Here is a 22,935-nt window from a genome sequence, read left to right as displayed (position 1 = left end):
AATATCGACATGAGAATTAAGTTGAAGGATGAACATACATATATAGATGAAAAAAATTTAAAAACGAGAAACATTAAAACTTTATGAAAAATTGCACTCTAAGGATGTAACCTTTTCACACATTTATTTTTGGGCATTATTTTCAGAATTTAGAGCTAGGAATGGCCCCAAACGATAAGGTTTGACTCGATGATTCTGTCATCAAATTCACTTTTTATATTCGTGATAATCTCAAAACTACGGATTAGATCAAGATGAAGTTTTGCATTTAGATGTAGACTAGCCAATTGCAACTTCATGCGGAATTTTATGTCGATCGCGTTATCAGAATTAGAAATAATTGAAGAAAAATAGAGAAAAAACTTAATACATATCAAATAAAATAACAATTTCAAGCTTCATGCGAAAGATTGAAGGTGGTCGCATAATCAGAACCATATAAAAATCAAGCAGAACATAAAAAAAAACTGAATACCTATTTCAGTAAAAATAGATCTGACTAGTTTATGTGAAATGCAAAGGTATTTTTCTACTCAAAGTTGTACCTCTCATAATTAAGAAGTTATGAATTATTGAAACTACATTCGTATTTTCGAATAATAAACTCGGTTTCAAATCACGCCACTTGATTTTCTTAAATAAAGATGAGCTATTTTCCGATAAATAAGAAAAAATAAACTATGGTGTGAAAATACGGTTTTAGTGTTTTCATAAAATTCAAAATTAGGAGGCTATTCATTCATCTTAACACTCGAAAATTTCAAGTACGAAGGTTCAATTATTTAGTTCATTTTCGTCAAATAATACCCAAACTGACAATATGAATAAATTAGTGAATAATGAAGTTGCTAATAGAAAATATAAAATGCCTTATTCCAAATATGTAATATCTCAAAACGATTTCATTCCTCATTGCAAAAAATATTTCAATTAAAGCGGAATAATATTCTCAATGAGTATAAGTGAATATTTTCCTTAAAAACGATGCCAATTGTTCATAATTACAAGGTAAGAATTTCAAGAAAATATTTCATAAGTCATTCAACATTCAAGTGTTTTGCGAGTCGAAAAATGCGAGAGAAAGAAAATTTGTTCGGATCCTACAAGATTCCAAAAAACCTAGAACCGGTCAATTAGCAACAGAGAGAACAACAACAAACAAATTAAAACGCTGCTTGACAGCATTCGGACTGAATGACGGTTGAGAAGCAGATATCATACGATGATGAATTCTATCAAAGAAATATGGAGAAATCGAGATCCGCTTCAAAGCAATGCACCAAAGTGGCGATCAGAGCCGTTTGAACGAATGCGTAGTTGGCTGCTGCGGTCTCGACAAAAACTTGAAATACCCAAAGATGAAGATGCTCTAGAATTATTATACCAACGACCGTCGGAAGATGAAATGAACTGGATGAATTTCAAATTATTTAACATCGGTAAAAAGTTCCGAGAAATCTTTATACGACCGTTCTGAATCAATTCATTGACTTGAAAATATAACCGAGCAAATGACTGCCCGTTTTTAGGGTTCCATACGAAATGCTCCCCGCCTATCAACAGCGTGTGCCGCAGGACTGCACGTAAACGAACTAGATTTTCAGTTTATGCAGCCGATTTTGGATTTTACTCCCAGAAAAATTCAGAAAATGATTAAAAAAAAATAATTTCTAATTCAAGAAATTAATTTCTAATTCAAGAAATTCGGAATAAATTAATATTAATAATATTAAAGAAAAACTAGAAACTGGAAAATACAGAATGATATATCTATAGAAGAAGAAATATACCATAACATATTAAAAATGAATAAAGATAATATAAAGACGGAATCTCCTGATATGCAACATTTCGGTGAAGAAATAAAATGATAAAGCTTTAGAACATGAGCCACAACGATTTTCGTACTACATTCAACACAATAAATCTTTCTCTAGCAGTGTAGGACTCATTTATATTCAGTAAAGTGTCTCATATATACAAGAGACTATCATTTCAATAATTTATATTATGAAATTAATCATCAGATATATTGTGATGGTAATTTCAATAAGACACAAGTCTTCTTCACATGATTGATGAGGTAAAATGATAATTTTTCATCTGTTCCCCAAAAATTGACTAGAACCCTTTATTTCTAGCTACCTATTTTATTAAATTATGGTCTTTACTTGAAACATGTCAACTTGCATATTGAATTTTCAGACTTTATTGTTTTGAACGTGTGAAATAACAAAGAGGACATATGTAGTTACTAGAAGCTCAAATTTATATAGCAATAATTGCTTCATAATTGTCGGTAATAATTCAGTTTATTTTTTGAAATATAGCCGATCAAATCCACACTCTCTTGGAGTTGAAAATGTTAGGATATTAATGGTCACTAAACTAATAAGTTTCCTACAAGTTAATAATTATATTTGGGAAACCTTTCCACTTTCTTCTTTCCTGGCATTATATATAAGGTATATTATTATATCCAATTTATTGATTTAATGGCTCAAATATTTCAATTTTCAGTATCCGACGGAGTGTGACAAATACTTTATTGAAGTTAATATTGCTTGAAAAATAGGTATATGGGGAATGTCGTTATTAAAATGAAAATATTTAATTTCAGATAGAGATTAAATGTTTGACCGCTTTGTATAGGTAGTTATAGAAGATCGAGATAAAAAATATCTACAACATTGAATCGTACGAAACATGCACATTCAAAAATAAAGGGAATCACAAAAATTCGAAATAAAACTTAGGTAAATACGGATAAGAACTTGTAAAAACTTTTATATTTACATTTTTCTGGAGAACGTCCATGATGATTTTGTTCAGTCTTTATAGTCGGTAGTTTAATATTAATTACACCTAAAAAAGGATCCTTATAGTATACTTGAGGTTACATCCAGATTCGAACCACGACACGTCGCCGAACCCTAAGCCACACACCACATTTTGACACTGGCACTTACGAAGAAGTAGGTACCGCATAAAATTTTACAACTGTCGTAAAGCAGCAGACATAAACAGCCTATCCCGGCCTTAAATTCATAACGCCCAATTAAATCGGGTTTCAAAATTTGTCTCCAAGAAACAACGGTACCTTCCGAACTGAAAGGATCAACATTTTGAAGAAAATCGAGAAAAAAGTATTTCTCAGGATTTGATTTGAAAGATCCATTATAAAATAGCCGTCGCAAGTCAACATCGTTAGAAACCTGTTGTATTTAAAAAACCCTCATCTTGAAATTTATTCATGTTCGATACCGACCAATGGAAAGCTGAGATCCTTGTCCTTTCCTCGGGGTAAAATTCCGGTAATCACTGAATAGGGCTCTTATTAAAATCAAGCGGCTTTAAGTTTTTTGTTCCTAACATTGAAGTTTATCCGTTTTTTTCGTAAATTATGCTATTGGAGTCTTCGGTCGGAACTATCTGTTCGCGCTACCCCATTCTATATTCAAATTCAACATGATTACCAAATTTGATAGCCGTCGCACAAGGACCAACGTTGTTCGACCACGAAACAACTTGATATTTCGGCCTCATACCTAATCCAGTTCTATTTTGAAACACGCATACAAGCCATAAAGGGACGATATCAGGTCCGTCGGTCTAGAACAAATTCCATAAATATTCATTAAATACAAATTCGGGAATTTTTTACGTCCCGATCCGTACGGCAAATGCGTTTTGCTTGATGGAAACTTTGGTTTTCGTAGTTCACGTCAAACTCTAGACCTCAGATGAGGTTTCCAGCATAAGTGGAGACCTGTTAGTAAAACTGCAGCTATAAAATCTTTTATAACCCAAGAGACGCTCTGAATGACTTATTATACGATTGTCCTAATCTTGGAATAATGACACCGTTGTCTCCGGTATTTACTACGTGGAAGTAGTGACACTTAGAGCACAGATGATTTGAGGCTCTGGAATATATAGTGGATTATAAATAATAAAAGCAGCTCCTAAATTTTTCCGACGGCTTACATTTTAAGAACAATCAACGAAGCTCAATCTTTTGATTCTAGAGAATAATCACGATTTCAGTACACAAAGCTTCATTCATATTAATGATCAATTTCCAAACAGTTAGGCGAGTAGGTATTACCTTCCCTAATTAAAATTCCAACTACAACCCGAAACTAACAACGATTAATTGGAAGATACAAAGATACTCGTATTAAATTACAATAACTCAGGTCCTTTCCAACTCAAATATTCCAACGTCACCGACGGCTTGAAGAAAACGGACGAGAAACCAAGACTTGTGGTTACATTCCATTCTCAACATTCTTCCGTTGAATATTTGAGAATCACGATGACTTGTCGTTTAGGTCGACGTTTCATACTGTGTAATCAGGCAAAGATATCTAACTCGGGATAAAATGTCTATTCATTGGATTTAAAAGAAATTAAAGGGCTTAGTTGAAAGCTGGGCGTTAATTTCAAGGTACGGGCAACGTTATACCGCTGCACGATAAAATATTTAATAATATTATACTTCGTGACAGAATCCAATACCGAAAGCTCATGAACAAACGAAGGCATAGCAAATTGAAGTAAACCGATTTTGGAAAAAACTTATTTTTAGAAACGTACATTAACAATCGGAAAGGAGAACCTTTAGAGTATACAGTTGGGTGGTAATCTCATTATTTTCGGAATATCTTCTCTGGGAAAGAATCATTAAAAGATGTTTATTTCGGTTACGAGTAATCCTAAGGAATTTTGAGAAGGAAACGAATTGAGCCTTGAACTGAAGTCATACCGCAGGTTTATGATGCGTTCTTTGAAATTTTCGACTTTAGGGACACTTTATGATTTACAACCTACCACTTGACTTTACAGTAAATGGGAAAACCAAATTCAAGAAAAAAATTTCTTTATTGACGGCAATATAACCATAAAATTTGAACCTCTGGTTCAACCACGATTCTAAAAATTCAGAAGTTGAATGTGATAGACTGCCATACTAAGTTGATATACGGAACGATTCAGAGTTGGGTCAAGTTCATCGGCTGAGCCTGACATTTTGATTAATGAGATTCGGTAAAATGCAACAATGACAGTAAACAATTTACCTATCGAATACCGACAGATTGACACTCAGTTCGATCCGTAATGTTAATTTATGACACTGCGGTTCTTTGTTGATTGACGGGTGTCTTTTATATTGACAGTTGACGGATCACATGAATTCTTACAGGATCTAGCTTGTTTGATACGCCGGTAACAATTTTAGAACGTTAACGAACTGAATGTTTTCATTTTTGACGTTGGCGTTTGTAGATAAAGCTCTTCGGTGTGAAGAGCGGGAAAGTCCTTTGAGGTTAGGAAGCACTTTTTTGAATACAACAGGTTACAAACGAGATATGTGTGAAAACGGGGACTTGTACGGGTGTAGGTTGACGTGTCGTTGTTCTGTGGTGGATAGCGTACCCGTGGCTGAGCCATGTACTGCACCCTTTCCGAAACCAGAGTATAATCACTTTTTAGTCACCGTTTTGCACTACACTGGTCACTGTCACTGCACTCAACACTGCGTTAGGCGGATGCCCCGCGTGTTTCGCTGTATAAGGCCCTCGCCGCCGCGTGCTAGGGTTATTGCGATCGTTGAAAAAGCTGTCGTGTGTAGTCCTTTTCGTCCTACCTGTCCGTAGCGCGTGCGGAGATCCTGCGCGGTCCGCAGTCGTCTGCCAACTGTCAATCAATCCGTGCGGCGGGGAAAGAGTGGGGCTGAAATGAATGATCTGTCTGAGCAGACCACGCCTATCCACCAATGGCGGCCGGCCCCCAACACGCGCGCGCTCTCTCGGAAAAGCGGGGTATTTCGGTATGAGAGGCGTACGAAACTCCTTTTGGTAAAGCGCCTGAGCTTTGCCTCTTCGTGGTTCTCTCCTTGTTTATGCCTTTTCCTCATATGAATCTTGGGTTCATTAAACGCAACCATATGATTTTTTGGAGGCAATAAAACATACCTAGGACACGAAGTGAACACCCAACTCGGTTACGATGTTAAATCTGTGACAATCGTGAAGACCATGCTCAATTATCGATTAGATGTGTGAGCATCGGACTAATGTTGACGCCTTATTGATTATTACCGTCGACGAGTGAACTCAGAAGTGTCTCCAATATAAGTTATTACAATAGTTTTTGTTATTTTCATTAAAAAGGAAAAATCTTCACTTAATGAATTTCAGAAGAAGACTATGAAATAACATGACATGGGCAAAATTTTCATAACCATTATCTGGATGGACGACGAACTGCACTTTGATTTGATTGCACATATAAATATCCAATTAAAAGGCAGGTATTATGAATACCTCTTTATATATTTTTTCACGAGTGGAGATCTGCCGTTCTAAGAGTAGTTGTCCTAACTGCAAAATTTTCAATTTTGAGATACCTATTCGTACTATACTGAATATCTCTTTATTTCCTCTGGATTCCTATATACCTAATTTTTGAGACCTATCCAATTAACAAGCCTAATAGAATACTGCGTAAAATCCTGCGTGAAAGTATAGGTATTACGATTTGTTATAATCAGAATAGTCCGTGTGATAATGAAATTACTGAAAGATTTAACTTTCAGATGATATATTCGTATTGAGACAAATATGGAAATAAGCTAAACAATATGTTGACATAACCGAAAATTTGACACACAGAAAATTTAATGTTATGTCCCAAATGTGTTTTATTCACGCTTAATGAAATATGTAACTAGGTATAACCTCTAAAAAGTTATCGAATGAGTGCATTTCACGTTCGATTCTACAAATTAGTAATTGAAGCTTTATTTTGATTTTCTGTTTCAACAAGTGTGACTTGATTCACCTACATGCAATAGGTCATTTTCAACATAGCAAGCGACCGCAGCAAAAAAATACTGAGCCTGACTCTAAATAAGACAGTTGAGGATAAAATTGATTCTTATGAACCTCTAAAAATAAGAATTAAAGTAGATATAATTAGTTTTCTTTTTCTTCATCCTCAATTCTTCACAAGTGTTCCTACAAGGTGCAACTGACTTGTACATAGGTTTATTTCATCCGAAGATTCCTAAGGTCTAAAGAAACACTGTTTTCTTCCACTATTATCTCCAATTCGATTTTTTTCCTCACTTAGTAGGTATAGCGGGCATTTTAGAGTTGACCGATCTTCGATGGAATTTTAAATTCATCACATCAATCAAAACTATATTCCGAAAATCATTTCCTTCGATTCTATTCCATTTGCGAGATATAACTGAAAATTACAATTTTCATGGATATTCAACAGCCTGTATCTTTTCATCCGAGGCGAATCAGAAAATATGTAAAGGAAAAAAATGTTTCCTTTGACCTCAGGAATCTTCGGTTGAAAAATATGTACGAGTCAAAAACTCACCCTGTACATTGGAAGTGAATCACTTGAACCAGGGCATTTCACTGCCAACTTGAATGAGCATTAAAACACAAAAAAGTCAACGAATTCGTAGATTTTGGTAATGCAGAACTTAATTCAAATTCTGGTCAAGTCAGTGTCATAAAAATGAATCTTGATAACTCATGAGTAATTGCACTGAATTTACCGATACGTCCTGATACCTACAAATTGAAAATAGCTCCTAGAATTCACCTTAGAAGTATATTGTCCCGTTTTCTTTCAAAAGAATTTGAAAATATGACACCAAAATGCATTAAAGGATCATTTCCTACTGTAAACACTCAATACCGCGGCATCACTTTGATACAAATTTTAAAATCACATAGGTAGGTATACCCGAAAATAGAAGAATATTTTGAGAGGTATTTTCATCCAATGAAAATGTTTTTCCAACGTCAATGATAGGATCAACTTTGGTCCTAAGTGAATTGAAATAGTTAAATCTAATTTGCACTGAATTTTGAAGAATTTTACTCGGTCATATTTCCCTTCTGACATGAAACTAAAAATACCTACCTACACCTTCAAAATAAGTCGGAAGGTAAAAATGTTAAATAATCCATTTTCACTGAAGTCATGTTCAATTTTCAAGAAAAATATTGAAAACAACAAAAATGAATGCATTAACACTAAAACTCAAATATCTTGAACTGATCAATGAGCACATGGGACATTTATTACATTAAAAATGAGAATAAACAATTTTAAAATGGTTAGCTTCATCAAATTGGGAATAAATAAATTCAAAATGGTTCATGCAATCGTATTGGAAATAAACACATTCAAATCGGGACTTGACAATTTCATATTGACATATGATAGTATTTTATAGGCACATTTAAATTTTATACTTCAAAGGAATTGGTATAGGTACAAGCAGAAACAGCAAATATTAAAAAGCACATTTGTTGACAATTATAATTCATTTGCATCAAATTTGTACATTAATATCATTTTTCAATATGAAATTGTTCAGTCCCAATTTGAACGAGTTTATTCCTAATTTGATTGAATCAACCATTTTGAAAGTTGTTTATTCTCATTTTGCAGATGTTATTCCTAATTTGATGGAGCTAACCATTTTGAAGTCTTTCAATCTCAAATTGAGTGTGATTAGTCTCAACTTGAAGTTAAAAGGGTAGGTATACAGGGTGAGTCTTTGACTTGTACATATATTTTAACCGAAGATTCTTGAAATCAAAAGAAAAACTTTTTTCATTTACCATTTTTTCCGATTCGGCCCAGTTAAAAAGATATAGCTATTTTAAGTTTTCATAATTAGCTAATTCCCCCTGGAAACACTGAAGTTTTTGCAAGTATAAGATATACCATTCGAACCTTGGAAATAAGCTACTAAATTAGAAGAACCATCATAAACTCACTTTTAATATTCCATTATATGTTGCTATAACTCATTCATAGTATTGTAAATAATACTTTGTTCAACAGTATTATTTACAATACTATGAATGAGTTATCCCAATTTCATTGACGATAAAGATCAAATATTTTTTCTTGATTTTCTATTTCATTTTCGATAATAATCATAACGAATTGAGCTCGCTACCACCCATATTAGCTCTGATATTCATAATTCATATCCATTCATTTATTATAATATAACGTTGTTTATTTCATTTCGTACAAGAAATGTACGTATTGGAGGGACCACGTAGACAGAATGGGAATTGATCGATTGGCAAAGTGGGCAAAGAACGAAAGACCCAACACTCGACGCCCTCCTGGCCGACCACCAAAAAGATGGCATGAGAGCTGGATATCTACTTCACAGGAGGCTGGATAAACAGAAAATAACAAGACAATAGTCTTAAGAAAAAGTGGAAGAAGAAGAAGTACAAGAATTGCCATTTAACCTTACATTCTCAAATAAATAATATTCATCTGTGAAACTTCAAACACAGACTAGTAGTCTGTGGTTAAAATTTTAAATTTCGAGTGTTGTAAATTTGAACACAGCAGTTCGAATAATCCATGTTCTAACCTAAAATATTCATTTACAGTTTACACTATTTACAGTTTACACTGTTATTGATATTATATGATATTTGATATTATGTTAATATGAAATGAAAATCATCGAAGATTTGAAGAAACCCAACAGAATATTCCATACATATTTTCAAGAATTTCCAAAATAATTGTGTGGATACAAAATAAATCTCTGTGCATTCTGATATAAAGCGATTCCTTTATGAAATATAGCATTTGATTTATTCCAACTATCTCATAAAAATATTGATCTGCATCAATATATTTGAAGCAATCAGTGTGAAAATATGGAAATGACATGTTATGGCTCTGTAATCTTAGACTCCACTTGTACCTAATCGAATTTGTTCTATAATATGTACCTACATTATAGCCAACTCTACTACTTGATTCATCTTGATTTTGACATTGAAAATAAATGAGAAGTATTCAATATGAATATCCACAATTGAATATCCTGTTTCTTTCAATTCACCTAATTTGTTTCCACATTAAAACAATTATGTCACTCTTGGAAGTATGTCGATCATATGCTCTAGGATGAATTTATGGAATAGCAAAAGAATAAAAGTATTCAATCTCAATCACATGAAAATTTGTGTAGTATGTACCTAGTGGTGTGTTTCGATGTGAGTTTGAATGAACTGAAAAAGAATACAGTAATGTTCGATACGAGCAGTCTTTAATGGGATATTGATTGTTGTCATTATAATGGGATTATTTTGTAAAGACTTTTTCAACTTTTTATGGGTGATCTGGACTTTTCAAAATAGAATGTTGATTTTAATGAAGTATCTTCTTATTATCAGAGCTGTGCCAAAGCTCAGTAATTTGTAATCAAATCGAGGAGTTGAGGTGAGCTTATTCAAATAACTTCATTTTCAAACTAAGTTGGCAAGTACTTCAATTCTGAAATCTGAGACATGACATCATAGTAAATATTCATTTCTGTGGTTTTCTTCCACAACCGAACAGAGTTGCATTTAGTCAAAGTACCCAATTTTTTGAATTTCACAGATAATTTTTATTTTGATCTAGTTACTCCTACTTTGTAGGAAAAAATATGAAGAATACTTTTATTTTTCAAATTAGCCATATATTCAACAATGAACGTTCAAATTACTTTTAAGAGTTGGGTTCTTCGAATTTCTGGTATTTTTATGGAATGTAATGTTCATAATGAAGAAACTGGAATATGTGTAGGGAATCTTGTGTTCGGAGAAGATTTATCACATCAAGAAAAAGCTATATTCCAATAATCATTTCCTTCGATACAACCATTTACGAGATATGGCCGAAAATAATTTTTTTATTGATTTTCAATAGCCTGTGTCTTTGTAACCGGGCCGAATCGGAAAAAAACTATAAAGTAAAAAGTGTTTGTTTTGACCTCAGGAATCTTCGGTTGGAATATATGTACAAGTCAAAGACTCAGCCTGTATAGTCTCAGGTCGGCAGACAATTATATACCTACGTGGGTATTTCAAGAAATCAATATTTGAAATGAAAATTCGAAATTTCGAAATATATACATGTATATCTTGAATTGATAATAGGTCTTCAAAGAGAATTGCGAAAAAACGACATAATGAAATGAAATAGTTTATAACGTAATTTTCTCTTAAAACGTCCGAAAACAAGATAAATCCGTTCTATATGAAATAGACCATAAAAATATGAACAATGATAAAAAATATTGTTGTTCTAAGATTATTGAGAGAATGCACTCAACAGATCTGAATAGCAAAAGGAAACGATTCAAGTAGGTATAAGTAATATGTATTTAAAAGTTAACAAAAGTGTATAAAAATTTAGGACTCCTTATATTTCTAATACAGGCTTTTAAAAATATTGTTCAATTTTATGTAATGTTGTGATTTTTTCAGACTCGAAATCAAAATCAAAATAGAGATATAACTAGGTAAACACCTAACGATTATTTCCAAATTACAAAATTAAAAAAAAAAGGATTCATAGGTAATTTTTCTAAATTGACATTATTTGTGATTTATAATATAGGTATTCGAAATTATGCCAAAAAATTGTAATATTATTTAGAATTAAGAGTTGAAATGAAGAAGATTTGATTGATGAAAATTCCAAAATTTAAGTTACAGCAGTTTGATAGATAAGACTAGATATACAGGGTGAGTCTTTGACTTGTACATATATTTCAACCGAAGATTCCTGAGGTCAAAAGAAACACTTTTTTCCCTTACAGTTTTTTCCGATTCGGCCCGGTTACAAAGATACAGGCTGTTGAAAATCGATAAAAAAATGTGATTTTCAGCTATATCTCGTAAATGGTTCTATTGAAGGGAATGATTTTTGGAATATAGCTTTTCCTTGATGTGATACATCTTCTCCGAACACAAGATTCCCTACACATCTTTCAGTTTCTTCATTATGAACATTACATCCCATAAAAATACCAGAAATTCAAAGAACCAAACTCTCAAAAGTAATTTGAACGTTCATTGAACAATATTTGGATGATTTGAAAAATAAAAGTATTCTTCATATTTTCTCGTACAAAGCGCCGTTTTCGAGTAACTTGATCTTAAAAAAAAAAATTATCTGTGAAATTCGAAAAATTGGGTACTTTGGCCAAATGCAACTCTGTTCTGTTGTGGAAAAAAATCCACAGAAATGAATATTTACTATGATGTCATGTCTCAGATTTTAGAATTGAAGTACTAGCCAACTTAGTTTGAAAATGAAGTTATTTGAATGAGCTCACCTCAACTCTTCTATTTGATTACAAATTACTGAGCTTTGACACAGCTCTTATAATAAGAAGATACTTCATTAAAATCAAAATTCTATTTTGAAAAGTCCAGATTTCCCATAAAGCCCATGTTTAAAAAAGTTTTCACAAAATAGTCCCATTATAATGACAACAGTCAATATCCCACTGAAGACTGCTGCTATTGAAAAATACTGTATTCTTCGAGGGTCATTCAAACTCACACCGAAACATACCACTAAGTACATACTCGACAAATTTTCATGTGATTGACATTAAATACTTTTATTCTTTTGCTATTCCATAAATTCATCCTAGAGCATATGATTGACATACTTCCAAGAGTGCCATAATTGTTTTAATATGAAAACAAATAGGTGAGTTGAAAGAAACAGGATATTCAACTGTGGATATTTATATTGAATACTTCTCATTTATTTTCAATGGCAAAATCGAGATGAATCAAGTAGTAGAGTTGACTATAATGTAGGTACATATTATAGAACAAATTTGATTACAAGTGGAGTCTAACATTTTCCATTGATTACAGAGCCATAAAACTTCATTTCCATATTTTCAAACTGATGGCTCCAAAAATATTGAAGCAGATCATTATTTTTATTTTTATGAGATAGTTGGAGCGAATCAAATGCTTCATTTCATAAAGGAATTACTTTCTATCAGAATGCACACTTATTTATTTTGTATCCACACAATTATTTTGGAAATTGTTTTTAAATTTCTCGAAAATATGTATGGAACTTCAATATTCTGTTGGGATTCTTCAAATCTTCGATGATTTTCATTTCATGCTATGTAACATAATATCAAATATCATAATAACAACAGTGTAATCTCACTGTAAATAAATATTTTAGGTTAGAATAAGATTATTCGAACTGCTGTGTTTAAATTTGCAACACTCGAAATTTGAGGTTCAAACTTAAAACCACAGACTACTACAGATTACTAGTTAGTCTGTGTTAGAACTCAGATGAATATTATTTATTTGAGAATGTGAGGTTAAATTGTACGAAATGAAATAAACAACGATATATTATAAATGCGATATAATAAATGAATGGATATAAATTATGAATATCAGAGCTAAGCTAATATGGGTGGTGGCGAGCTCAATTCGTTGTGATTATCGAAAATGAAATAGAAAATCAACAGAAAAACATTTAATCTTTATCGTCAATGAAATTGGGATAACTCATTTATTGTATTATAAATACTACTTTGTTCAACAAATGGAATGTTAAAGTGAGTTTATGATGCTTTTCCAATCTAGTAGCTTATTTCCAAGGTTCAAATTGTATATCTTATACTTGCGAAACCTTCAGTGTTCCGGTTACCAGGGGTGAATTAGCTCATTATGAAAATTTAAAATGGCTATATCTTTTTAACAGGGCCGAATCGGAAAAAATGGTAAATGAAAAAAGTGTTTCTTTTGACCTCAAGAATCTTCGGTTAAAATATATGTACAAGTCAAAGACTCACCCTGTATAGATAGATTTTTTGAAGTTAGATCATCAAAGGCAGAATGCAAGATTTTTTTTCGATCGACGATTGCGACGAAAAACATCGAACTCGACGTCAACAAGAAAAATCAAATAAAAAGCAAAAGTGTAAAATTGAAGAAATTATATAGATAATGATATAATAATAAATTGGAACCAGAAGAATATTATAAGTTAGATGCAACTTAATTATTGAATAACAAATAATATAAGAAAGGATTAGATAAGTAATTAGTTAAGTTATCGTTGTTTTGTTTGAAAAAAAATATATATATATAATTCTTAATTTGAATACTCAAAATTTATATTGTGTGACTAGAATCCACCCCAATTTTCAAAATTCAAAAGAAATAATCAATATGATTCAAGTACTTATATAAAGTTAAGAAAGTAACACTACTATTTGATTTATTTACGTCGGATATTGAAACTTTGATTGACCGATCAACTCGTTGATTGTAGTTTGGAATCTATGGAAGTGTCGAAAATAAACTGAAATTTAAAAAAGAATTGATTTGATCGAGCAAATCATCACGATAAAAGTGTTATGAAACCCACCATTATTATCTTCATTCGATTACGCTTTATATATATATATATATATATATATATATATATATATATATATATATATATATATATATATATCTTACTTTTTAAAAACAAAAACCTATATTTAATATTATTCAGAACTTACCTGATACATTGGATTCATTTCTGGATTCATATTTGGATTAATTTCTGGATGCATACATGAATTCATTTCTGGATTCAAATTTGGATTCATTTCTGGATTCATATTTGTATTCATTTCTGGATTCATATTTGAATTCATAACTATCGATATAGGTACAACGTACGCACTACACAACGTCACAATTCTGAATAACTCCGCAAGGCTCAGCTATATTTCGAAAATTATAACCAAGAATGAATTTCACTCCCAATATAGGTAGTATATAAGGGGTAGAAGTTGAAAATCATAGAGTGGGGTGAAAGTTGTAATTGTTAATATTCAATATTGTTCCTTAAATATAAGTAAGTTAAATATGAATAAGTAATATAATAGGTACTGCTGCGAGTCATTCTCAGTCATCGAATTATCCGAATGAGTTCATCCGCACAATACCTATTATTATTGCAAGGTAAGGAATAAATATGAATTCTCCAAAATTCTACCTTTAATGATGACCATAATTAGGTACTTGATCTTTGTGGGGCCTCTCTAAAGCTTAGAGCTTTAACGAGTTACAGTGGCGGACCAAAAATTTGTTCGAGGGAGGGAGTTCACAGTACCGAATTCACATGAAAGTTTCAGGTGCCTCTATTTGAGGGGCGGTAATTCGGCCCAGTTTGCTGGCCGCCTTTTAATATCATCCTTGATTCTTAAAAACATGGGGTTGTTCGGCTCCGCTGTGTTTGTCAACATTCCCTACAATAAAAATCTCAAAAATGCCTTTATTAAGACGCCTGTATAATAAATAACACGTGGCAGCCCAGCCAATATGAACAGAATTCTCTATAACCCTCATTGAAAGAGGGATAAAATCATTATGCATTTAACAAAGATGTAAAACAACACTAATTCCGCTTTTGAATTGTATGGAAGCCGATGTTTACACATTCAACATATAAATTCCTACAATTTTGCATTCGGAACACATATTTTTAATCCCAATTAATTATCGAAGCAATACTGAAACTTTGCATGCCCTACCGCCCTTTGTATATTGTAGTGTGATATGTATTAGGTTATCATTCTTTCATCGTAAGTAGTTTGATTTTTATGTTTACGATATACTATGTGTATTTCGATATTTAATATATTCTTTGCTTCGGGCGCTGAAATTTCTGGTGCCTGCCCTGGTTATACGGAAGGATTTTTTTTCCATTGGCCCTCCCTGCACTCCGCCACTGACTTGTTAGGGCCAGTTTCATAATTGAAAGTGCAATCACCTTTAATGCGAGCAGTCTTTACAAATGAAACGTGATTCATAATATGGAGGTGCTTCTGTACCTGTTCCATAAACCAATTTTGAGTGAGGTCCTAAGTCCTCTTTACAAAGGAAACATGTCATAAATAATGTCCGAATAGTTTCACTTTAGGGAAAGAAAAGGATCTTTGCATTTGGTACAAATTGTATTAATTTTTCTAATTACCTTTTAATTTTGTCACCACTTTAGCTTGTAGATTCTTCTTTTTATTGTATCTGATTGCTGAATAAAGAATTAAAAAAATATTGTATGAAAAATTAGATTATCTTATTTGAAATTAGGTACTTTCGTTTACTTTCACTTTTTACACATAATAATATACCAATTGATCTTTTATTTGTCAACAAAATTTCAATTATTTCCTTGAAATATGACCTAATGCAAGCGAGAAATCAATAGTTTTCAGAATGGCATTATTTTTATGAATATATCTATCTTTGAGGAAAATTGTAGCATATAAAAAGAAAATTTACAATCTAATTTTAAATATAGATATTATCCAGTTCACTAATATACTATTCAATTCATGTCATACATCAAAAATATATAGAAAAAATTTAAATTACCTACAATATGGGAACAAAACAACCAGTGAAAGAAGGGGATTAATCAAAATAGAGGTTATGTTACATTAGACATCGATATAAGGTACCTATCGGTTTCTCTATAACGTGTGTGTATCATTCAATACTGATATCAACACCTATTTATGAAATATTGAATGAAACAAGGTGCAATTTATTTTTTTTAATGATTTTCATAAATATTCCGGGAGAAATCAGGTTATTTTTCAGTAAGACCCAATTCTTCGATGTATTTCATGTTTTAGGTCGTAATGAAGCAAAAAATGAATATTGTTCATCAGTCTAATTGCTCCAAAAAACATTCAATGGAATCCTATTTACATTGATTAGGTAACCATAAAGGTTTTTATGACTAGATTTTCTGGCGTATTATTTCGGAAGGTGATTACTTTGGAACTGAATCAATTAATTTGGATGAATAAATAGTAAACATATGTTTTATTCGCTCATTACCGGTATTTTGAAGACATTGTGGTCCTTCAGTAAAATGACGAACATTATCTATAATATATAATGTGTTTTAATGTTTTGTATGACATTTAGTTTATACAACTTTTCGATAAAAGTTGTACAAACTAAATTTCATATGAAGTATGTTTTCATTACAAATAACCAAAACCATCTCATCTTATTAATAAGTGATTCAATGAACTTAAATTGGATACCAACCTCAATGACAAAAAGTTATTCCTTTTTCATTAAATTCCTACGATAGCTAATATCGGGTGTCCCAAGGTGAGTGGCCTATTAGATTATTATGGAAACTATTGATGGTAAAGATTTCAAATTTTGTGGATAGATATTTGGCCATGTAAGGTACATTTTTAAAATAATTTCTCATTTCCAGTGTTGCCGGATGTACGACAATTTGGCAACAACTTTGTTATTTTAAATGGGACATCAGGTATTTTTATTTTTTATGATACTCCATAAAATATTAAATCTATTCACTTTTACTTTTTCATCCCTATCTTTAACGGTTTTTGAGTTATTAATTATTTTTAGAAATTTTAGATCAAATTGGCGTATTACGAAAATGACTCTAGTTCGCTCAATATTTGAGATTTAAGTCAGAAATTTTGCAAGTCGTTAGATATTGATCTGATCTGTGTCACTGTTTTTGAATTATGGTTGTCAATAATACAGGACGGACCAAAAAAAATCATCATTTGCCAAGTTACAAAATTGTAAAAAAGTCTACTTTTTCAAATTAGACACCTAGTATATTTTTCAATTTTTGGAATCAGTACAACACACTCTACAATTTTTTTATTCACGTCCCTATACCTATCTCAACTGGATTTCGAGTTATATGCGTTATATGTGTATATCTTTCTTGAGCCATTATTTATAAAAAAACCTCGGAACAAAACACCTGTTAGGCAATAATTATTTATTTTGACATTTATGGATTGAACTGATTCATTGATATATCGATCTATGAACGACATAGAGAAAATAACAATACAAAAGAAATTAACGCTTATTGAATCAATGTGAAATCTAATAAACGCATATAACTCGAAATCCAGTTGAGATAGTTATAGGGACGTGAATAAAAAATTGTAGAGTGTGTTGTACTGATTCCAAAAATTGAAAAATATACTAGGTGTCTAATTTGAAAAAGTAGACTTTTTTACAATTTTGTAACTTGGCAAATGATGATTTTTTTTGGTCCGTCCTGTATTATTGACAACCATAATTCAAAAACAGTGACACAGATCAGATCAATATCTAACGACTTGCAAAATTTCTGACTTAAATCTCAAATATTGAGCGAACTAGAGTCATTTTTGTAATACGCCAATTTGATCTAAAATTTCTAAAAAGAATTAATAACTCAAAAACCGTTAAAGATAGGGATGGAAAAGTAAGAGTGAATAGATTTAATATTTTATGGAGTATCATAAAAAAATAAAAATACCTGATGTCCCATTTAAAATAACAAAGTTGTTGCCAAATTGTCGTACATCCGGCAACACTGGAAATGTGAAATTATTTTAAAAATGTACCTTACATGGCCAAATATCTATCCACAAAATTTGAAATCTTTACCATCAATAGTTTCCATAATAATCTAATAGGCCACTCACCTTGGGACACCCGATATATGGGATTCATTGCAATATGAATAAAGAAAATAATTTGAGAGAGCAATTTCGATTTAGAATTACCGCGACCAAATCTTCAAGTACCTAATATTTATTTCGAGTAAATAACAATTGTGATTCTCATGAATATGTGAGATTACATAAATAATACTGTGACGCTAATTTTCACGCTCTGATAAACGTTTTCATAGTTTCAATATGATTTCATTCTGATTGAAATTATTATACGTTATTTCAAGATTTTTGAATTGAATTTCTTGAAACTGATTTTTCATGGAAAATAGTTAAAGGTATACAAATTTTTTTCGAATATAAAATAATTGCATGTAGTTGGTACCTACATTCATTGAATACATTTCAAAAAATCAATATTAATTCAAAAATATTTTGGATTATTCATCAAAATTTACCTAAAATTTCAGTTCTGTAGGTGGTCGGCTAGATATTATCTAAAATTTTATTTTATCGACTAAAAAACTTCAATCTTTTCTAATTATCAGATGCAAGAGATGTTTTTGAAGATTATATTTTGTTAGCTATGATGGTGGATTTGGATAATACTGATCCCAGTAGGTAAATGATAGTCATTCGAAAATGAGTGCAACTGTGCAAATTTCAATATTTGAGTTAAATATTGGATCATTTGCACAATCAAGTAATTTATGTTTTTCATAGACTTTTGGCAAGAATTAGACATATTGGTAGACGAAAATCGTAATGGTAGACAATAAAAAACAAAAAAAACATGTAGAAGACACAGATGCCAGGAGCTTCTGAGCGCTCATCACTCGAGCGTCAGTTGTGCGCTAGCAAATCACATAATATGCATATAGATAGGAGCTCGAAATTGTTATTTTCCCAAACTCCGTCGGTTTTGTTTCAAGTAAATATTGGGTATTTTTTTTTCGATATCCGATATTTCGATTTTTTATGATTTTAACCACACGAAAAATATAAAATTATTAACGAAGCTGTGAATTTTTTAAACTTTATCTAAATGCAAACGGACTTACGGAACCCATAATCGGATAATTCCCATTAAGAAACTCAACCAGAAAATTTGAAATCTAAACTCGCTCAGAGAATTTTAAGTTTCTAGGTCTTTTCGTTCAGGAGTTACCCTGTATAGGGTCAGCCGGACGGCATTCTTGATTTTTACGACGAATTCATCCCTATCGTTTGATAGTGCTCACATCCATAACGAAAATATAAAATTACATACATCATGACGATATGATTTTTCAAGGTGAGAAAGCGATTGGTAAGGTCTTTTCTCTATTTCAGTATCATAATGAGTTCATTACAGTACTGAAAACAATACTGTAATGAACTCATTACAGCATTATTTTCAGTTATATTTTTCGTTTTGTGACTTCCGATCCTATCAAATTTCAACACACTTCAATTGTCATTATATAATATAATTTGGATATGGTGAAATGATTTGCAACTATATTTGCAATTTCTTTTGATTCTGGTAGTGTTAAACCGATTTCGTCAGAAATAATTAACGAATTTAACGCGTAATTATAAATTATTTCAGAATTTGAAACGTACGATTCAAATTCAAATTCCGTTATCGGTTAATTTTCGTATCAGTCACACCAACTGCCAAGATACAATACAAAAGTCACTAGGACTGAATTTTTCATTGAATTTCGACAATATTTCACAAAACTTGAGTGAAATTGAGAAAATATCTTCTAATACTCGTTGCAGAAGGCAATTCCAACATTCATGCGTTCGTAAACTCGCTCCTTCGTCGTTCGTTTTCGAATTTCGTATTCGTGTTGGAATAGGAGCCCATTTTGCAACTTGTTTCAGAATATACTATTCTACATTCAATAATTTAGTCAAGAATCTTTTGTGGAAACAGTAATCTGTGAATGGCCCCTTTCTCTTTTATAGGGAAAGAATAGATGAAAAAACGCTTCTTTCGAATCAGATCGAGAATAATAAAAATTGGAAATTTCCTCCAGTTTGTGAGATTCCATCAGAAAATAATTCCAAACCCATTTTCACGGTTCGGAAAGCCTTTTTCCAGAGGCATTTGTCCGCGTCTGATAAATGTTTGACGGTGTCTGGTCGTGATAACATAATTTTTTCCATAAACGTTGTCGCCGAATAACATTAGTGGTGTACTCTATATTTTTCATTTTTTTGTTGTCTGCACTGACTTCCGATCATATCAAATTTCAACACACTTCAATTGTCAATATAATATAATTTGGATTGAGTGAAATGATTTGCAACTTGATTCGCAATTTCTCTTGAATTTTTATTGTGGTAGTGTTAAATCAGACATAATTCACGAATTTAATGCATAATATTAAATTATTTCAAAATTCGAAACGTACGATTCTAATTCAAATTCCGTAATCTGTCTATTTACGTTACAGTCATACCAACTGCCAAGATACAATACAAAAGCCACTAGGATGTATAATCTGAATTTTTCATTGAATTTCGACAATATTTCACAAAACTTGACTGAAATCTCGACTGAAATAAAAAAATATCGTCTAATACTCGTTACAGAAGGCAATTCCAACACTCATGCGTTCAAAAACTCGCTCCTTTGTCGCTCGTTTTCCTATTTTGCATTCGTGTTGGAATAGGAGCCCATTCTGCAACTTGTTTTAGAATATACTTTTCTACATTCAATAATTCATTCAAAAATCTTTTGTGAATCTGTGAATGGTCCATTTCTCTATTATAGGGATAGAATCGATGAAAAAATGCTTCTTGAAATCTTCCGAATCAGGTCGAGAATAATAAAAATCTAAAATTTCCTCCAGTTTGTGAGATTCCATCAAAAAATAATTCCAAACCCATTTTCACGGTTCGGAAAGCCTTTTCCGGATTTTCCAGAGGCATTTGTCCGCGTCTGATAAATGTTTGACGGTGTCTGGTCGTGATAACATAATTTTTTCCATATACGTTGTTGCCGAAAAACATTACTGGTGCATTACTCGGAGTTATAACCGAAAACATCAAACGATGAATTATTTCTTTTGTGATACGGACTGTTGCGGTTTCTGTTTCCCGCAGCAACTGTGCCGAATGGGATCGTTTCCGGTCGGTTCCGATCTTTTTCTATACGCCGGTTCGACGACTTGACGCAGTCGATGTAAGGGAAGGAAAACCACCCTTAAGTTTCCTTTCTGCGGAATTAAATGAGCCTTGAAATATATCGGAGAGTTTCCCTACTTCTCTTTTCGATATATATACGTTCAAATCACACAGGGTGCTCGAAATTGTATCCAATGTTCGGCTTTCAGACATCGATGGTTATTTTTGCAAGATGATATTTTGGTCCAGTCAACTCAGCAGTTGTAGAATAAAATATAATTGTGCGTTCCAATTACCAGTATATTTTAGAGTTAGTTGCTGATATGCTATGTAAAAACTAAAAAAATATAGGTATAGATGTCAGTTGTACAGGGTGGGCAAATTTCTATGTTTTAGCACTACAACTTTTAAACCAGAGGAGATACCCCATTCTCGGCCTCTTTTTCTGAGAAACTAACAAGAGTAGTTTTCATTTTTGGCCACCTTCTTTTGATTTACGGTTTTCTATTTCAAATGTTTTGGTATATATATTTTTTTTGACTATTAATTGTTACCTTTGGCTTTGTAACTATTTGTGAAATAAATTTGATTTGATTTGATTTGATTTCGAATTATAAGCGAAAATTGGAAAAATGGCGAATTCGAAAAACATTTATATCTCCGCAAATACTGATGATAGAGCTCTGAAATTAAAACATTATACAGGCACTTCTTTACGTAGAATCCATTTTCAAAAGGGTTTTTAATTACGAAGCTATGACCCAAAGTTATGTTTTTTCAAATGGGAACACTAGATTTCTGTGCCATTTTTTGAAAGCTTAATTTTTCCTGATTTCAAAAATATATAACATCGTATGGTTTGTATTGAAATAAATAATAGAAAATGGTCAAAAACCTTTTTTTATCTAAGAGTCCCAATATTTCTATGGTTTCAACTGTTGATGAATACAGAAAAATTGAGTTTTCTATAACAAGAGCAGTGTCCTTCCATCAATCTGATTATTTTCATGCTTTTTACTAATTTCTACAAAATTCGAATCTAGATATATTTTATAAAAATATAAAGGAACTAGTAGAAAATTTCCTAGCTTGCTCGAACACAGTTTCAAATATTCATCTATTGAATTCGGTGCGAAATATCGAGAAGATGTGTCGACTTTGCATTGTGCAATTGTTGTCATTATTAGGTTAAATATTATTTCTTGTTAGTTCCCTTCGTAATTAAATTGTTGAGTTCAATCATATATGCGTTGCTTCATATGCTATTTAAAATGGATTTGGTACTTCTGCGTATTCAATCTGGAGACCTATGAAAATAATTTTCTGATACATCCATCTCATTACAACTCTTTCATTTGAAACATTCGATCTTGTGGAATTTTTTTGTGAATTTTTTGGTAAAAAATTCAAATATTGAGACTCTTAGTTAAAAAAAGGTTTTTCACCATTTTCTATTA

General features: G+C 31.8%; 1 protein-coding gene across 7 annotated transcripts in view; it reads right to left on the bottom strand.

The window, feature by feature from the left end:
- The window catches only part of LOC123671710 (homeobox protein homothorax), a 232,707-nt gene that overhangs the window by 196,074 nt on the left and 13,698 nt on the right, over nucleotides 1-22,935 (bottom strand). The window contains exons 1-2 of one of the 7 annotated variants that reach the window (XM_045605695.1): nucleotides 5,440-6,151; nucleotides 2,797-2,865 (exon numbers count right to left, since the gene is read on the bottom strand). The exons of 4 other annotated variants lie outside the window; for them this stretch is intronic. In XM_045605695.1, coding sequence (XP_045461651.1) covers nucleotides 2,797-2,817 — 21 coding nt within the window. In that variant the 5' untranslated portion in view covers nucleotides 2,818-2,865; nucleotides 5,440-6,151. Of the gene's footprint in view, nucleotides 1-2,796; nucleotides 2,866-5,439; nucleotides 6,152-22,935 lie in introns of those variants that run through there. 2 more of the 7 variants (XM_045605693.1, XM_045605694.1) reach the window with 2 other exon arrangements.

The sequence above is a fragment of the Harmonia axyridis genome, chromosome 1, assembly GCF_914767665.1.
Source record: "Harmonia axyridis chromosome 1, icHarAxyr1.1, whole genome shotgun sequence".
Taxonomy (NCBI): Eukaryota; Metazoa; Arthropoda; class Insecta; order Coleoptera; family Coccinellidae; genus Harmonia; species Harmonia axyridis.
This window is presented reverse-complemented; position numbering and strand designations above follow the sequence as displayed.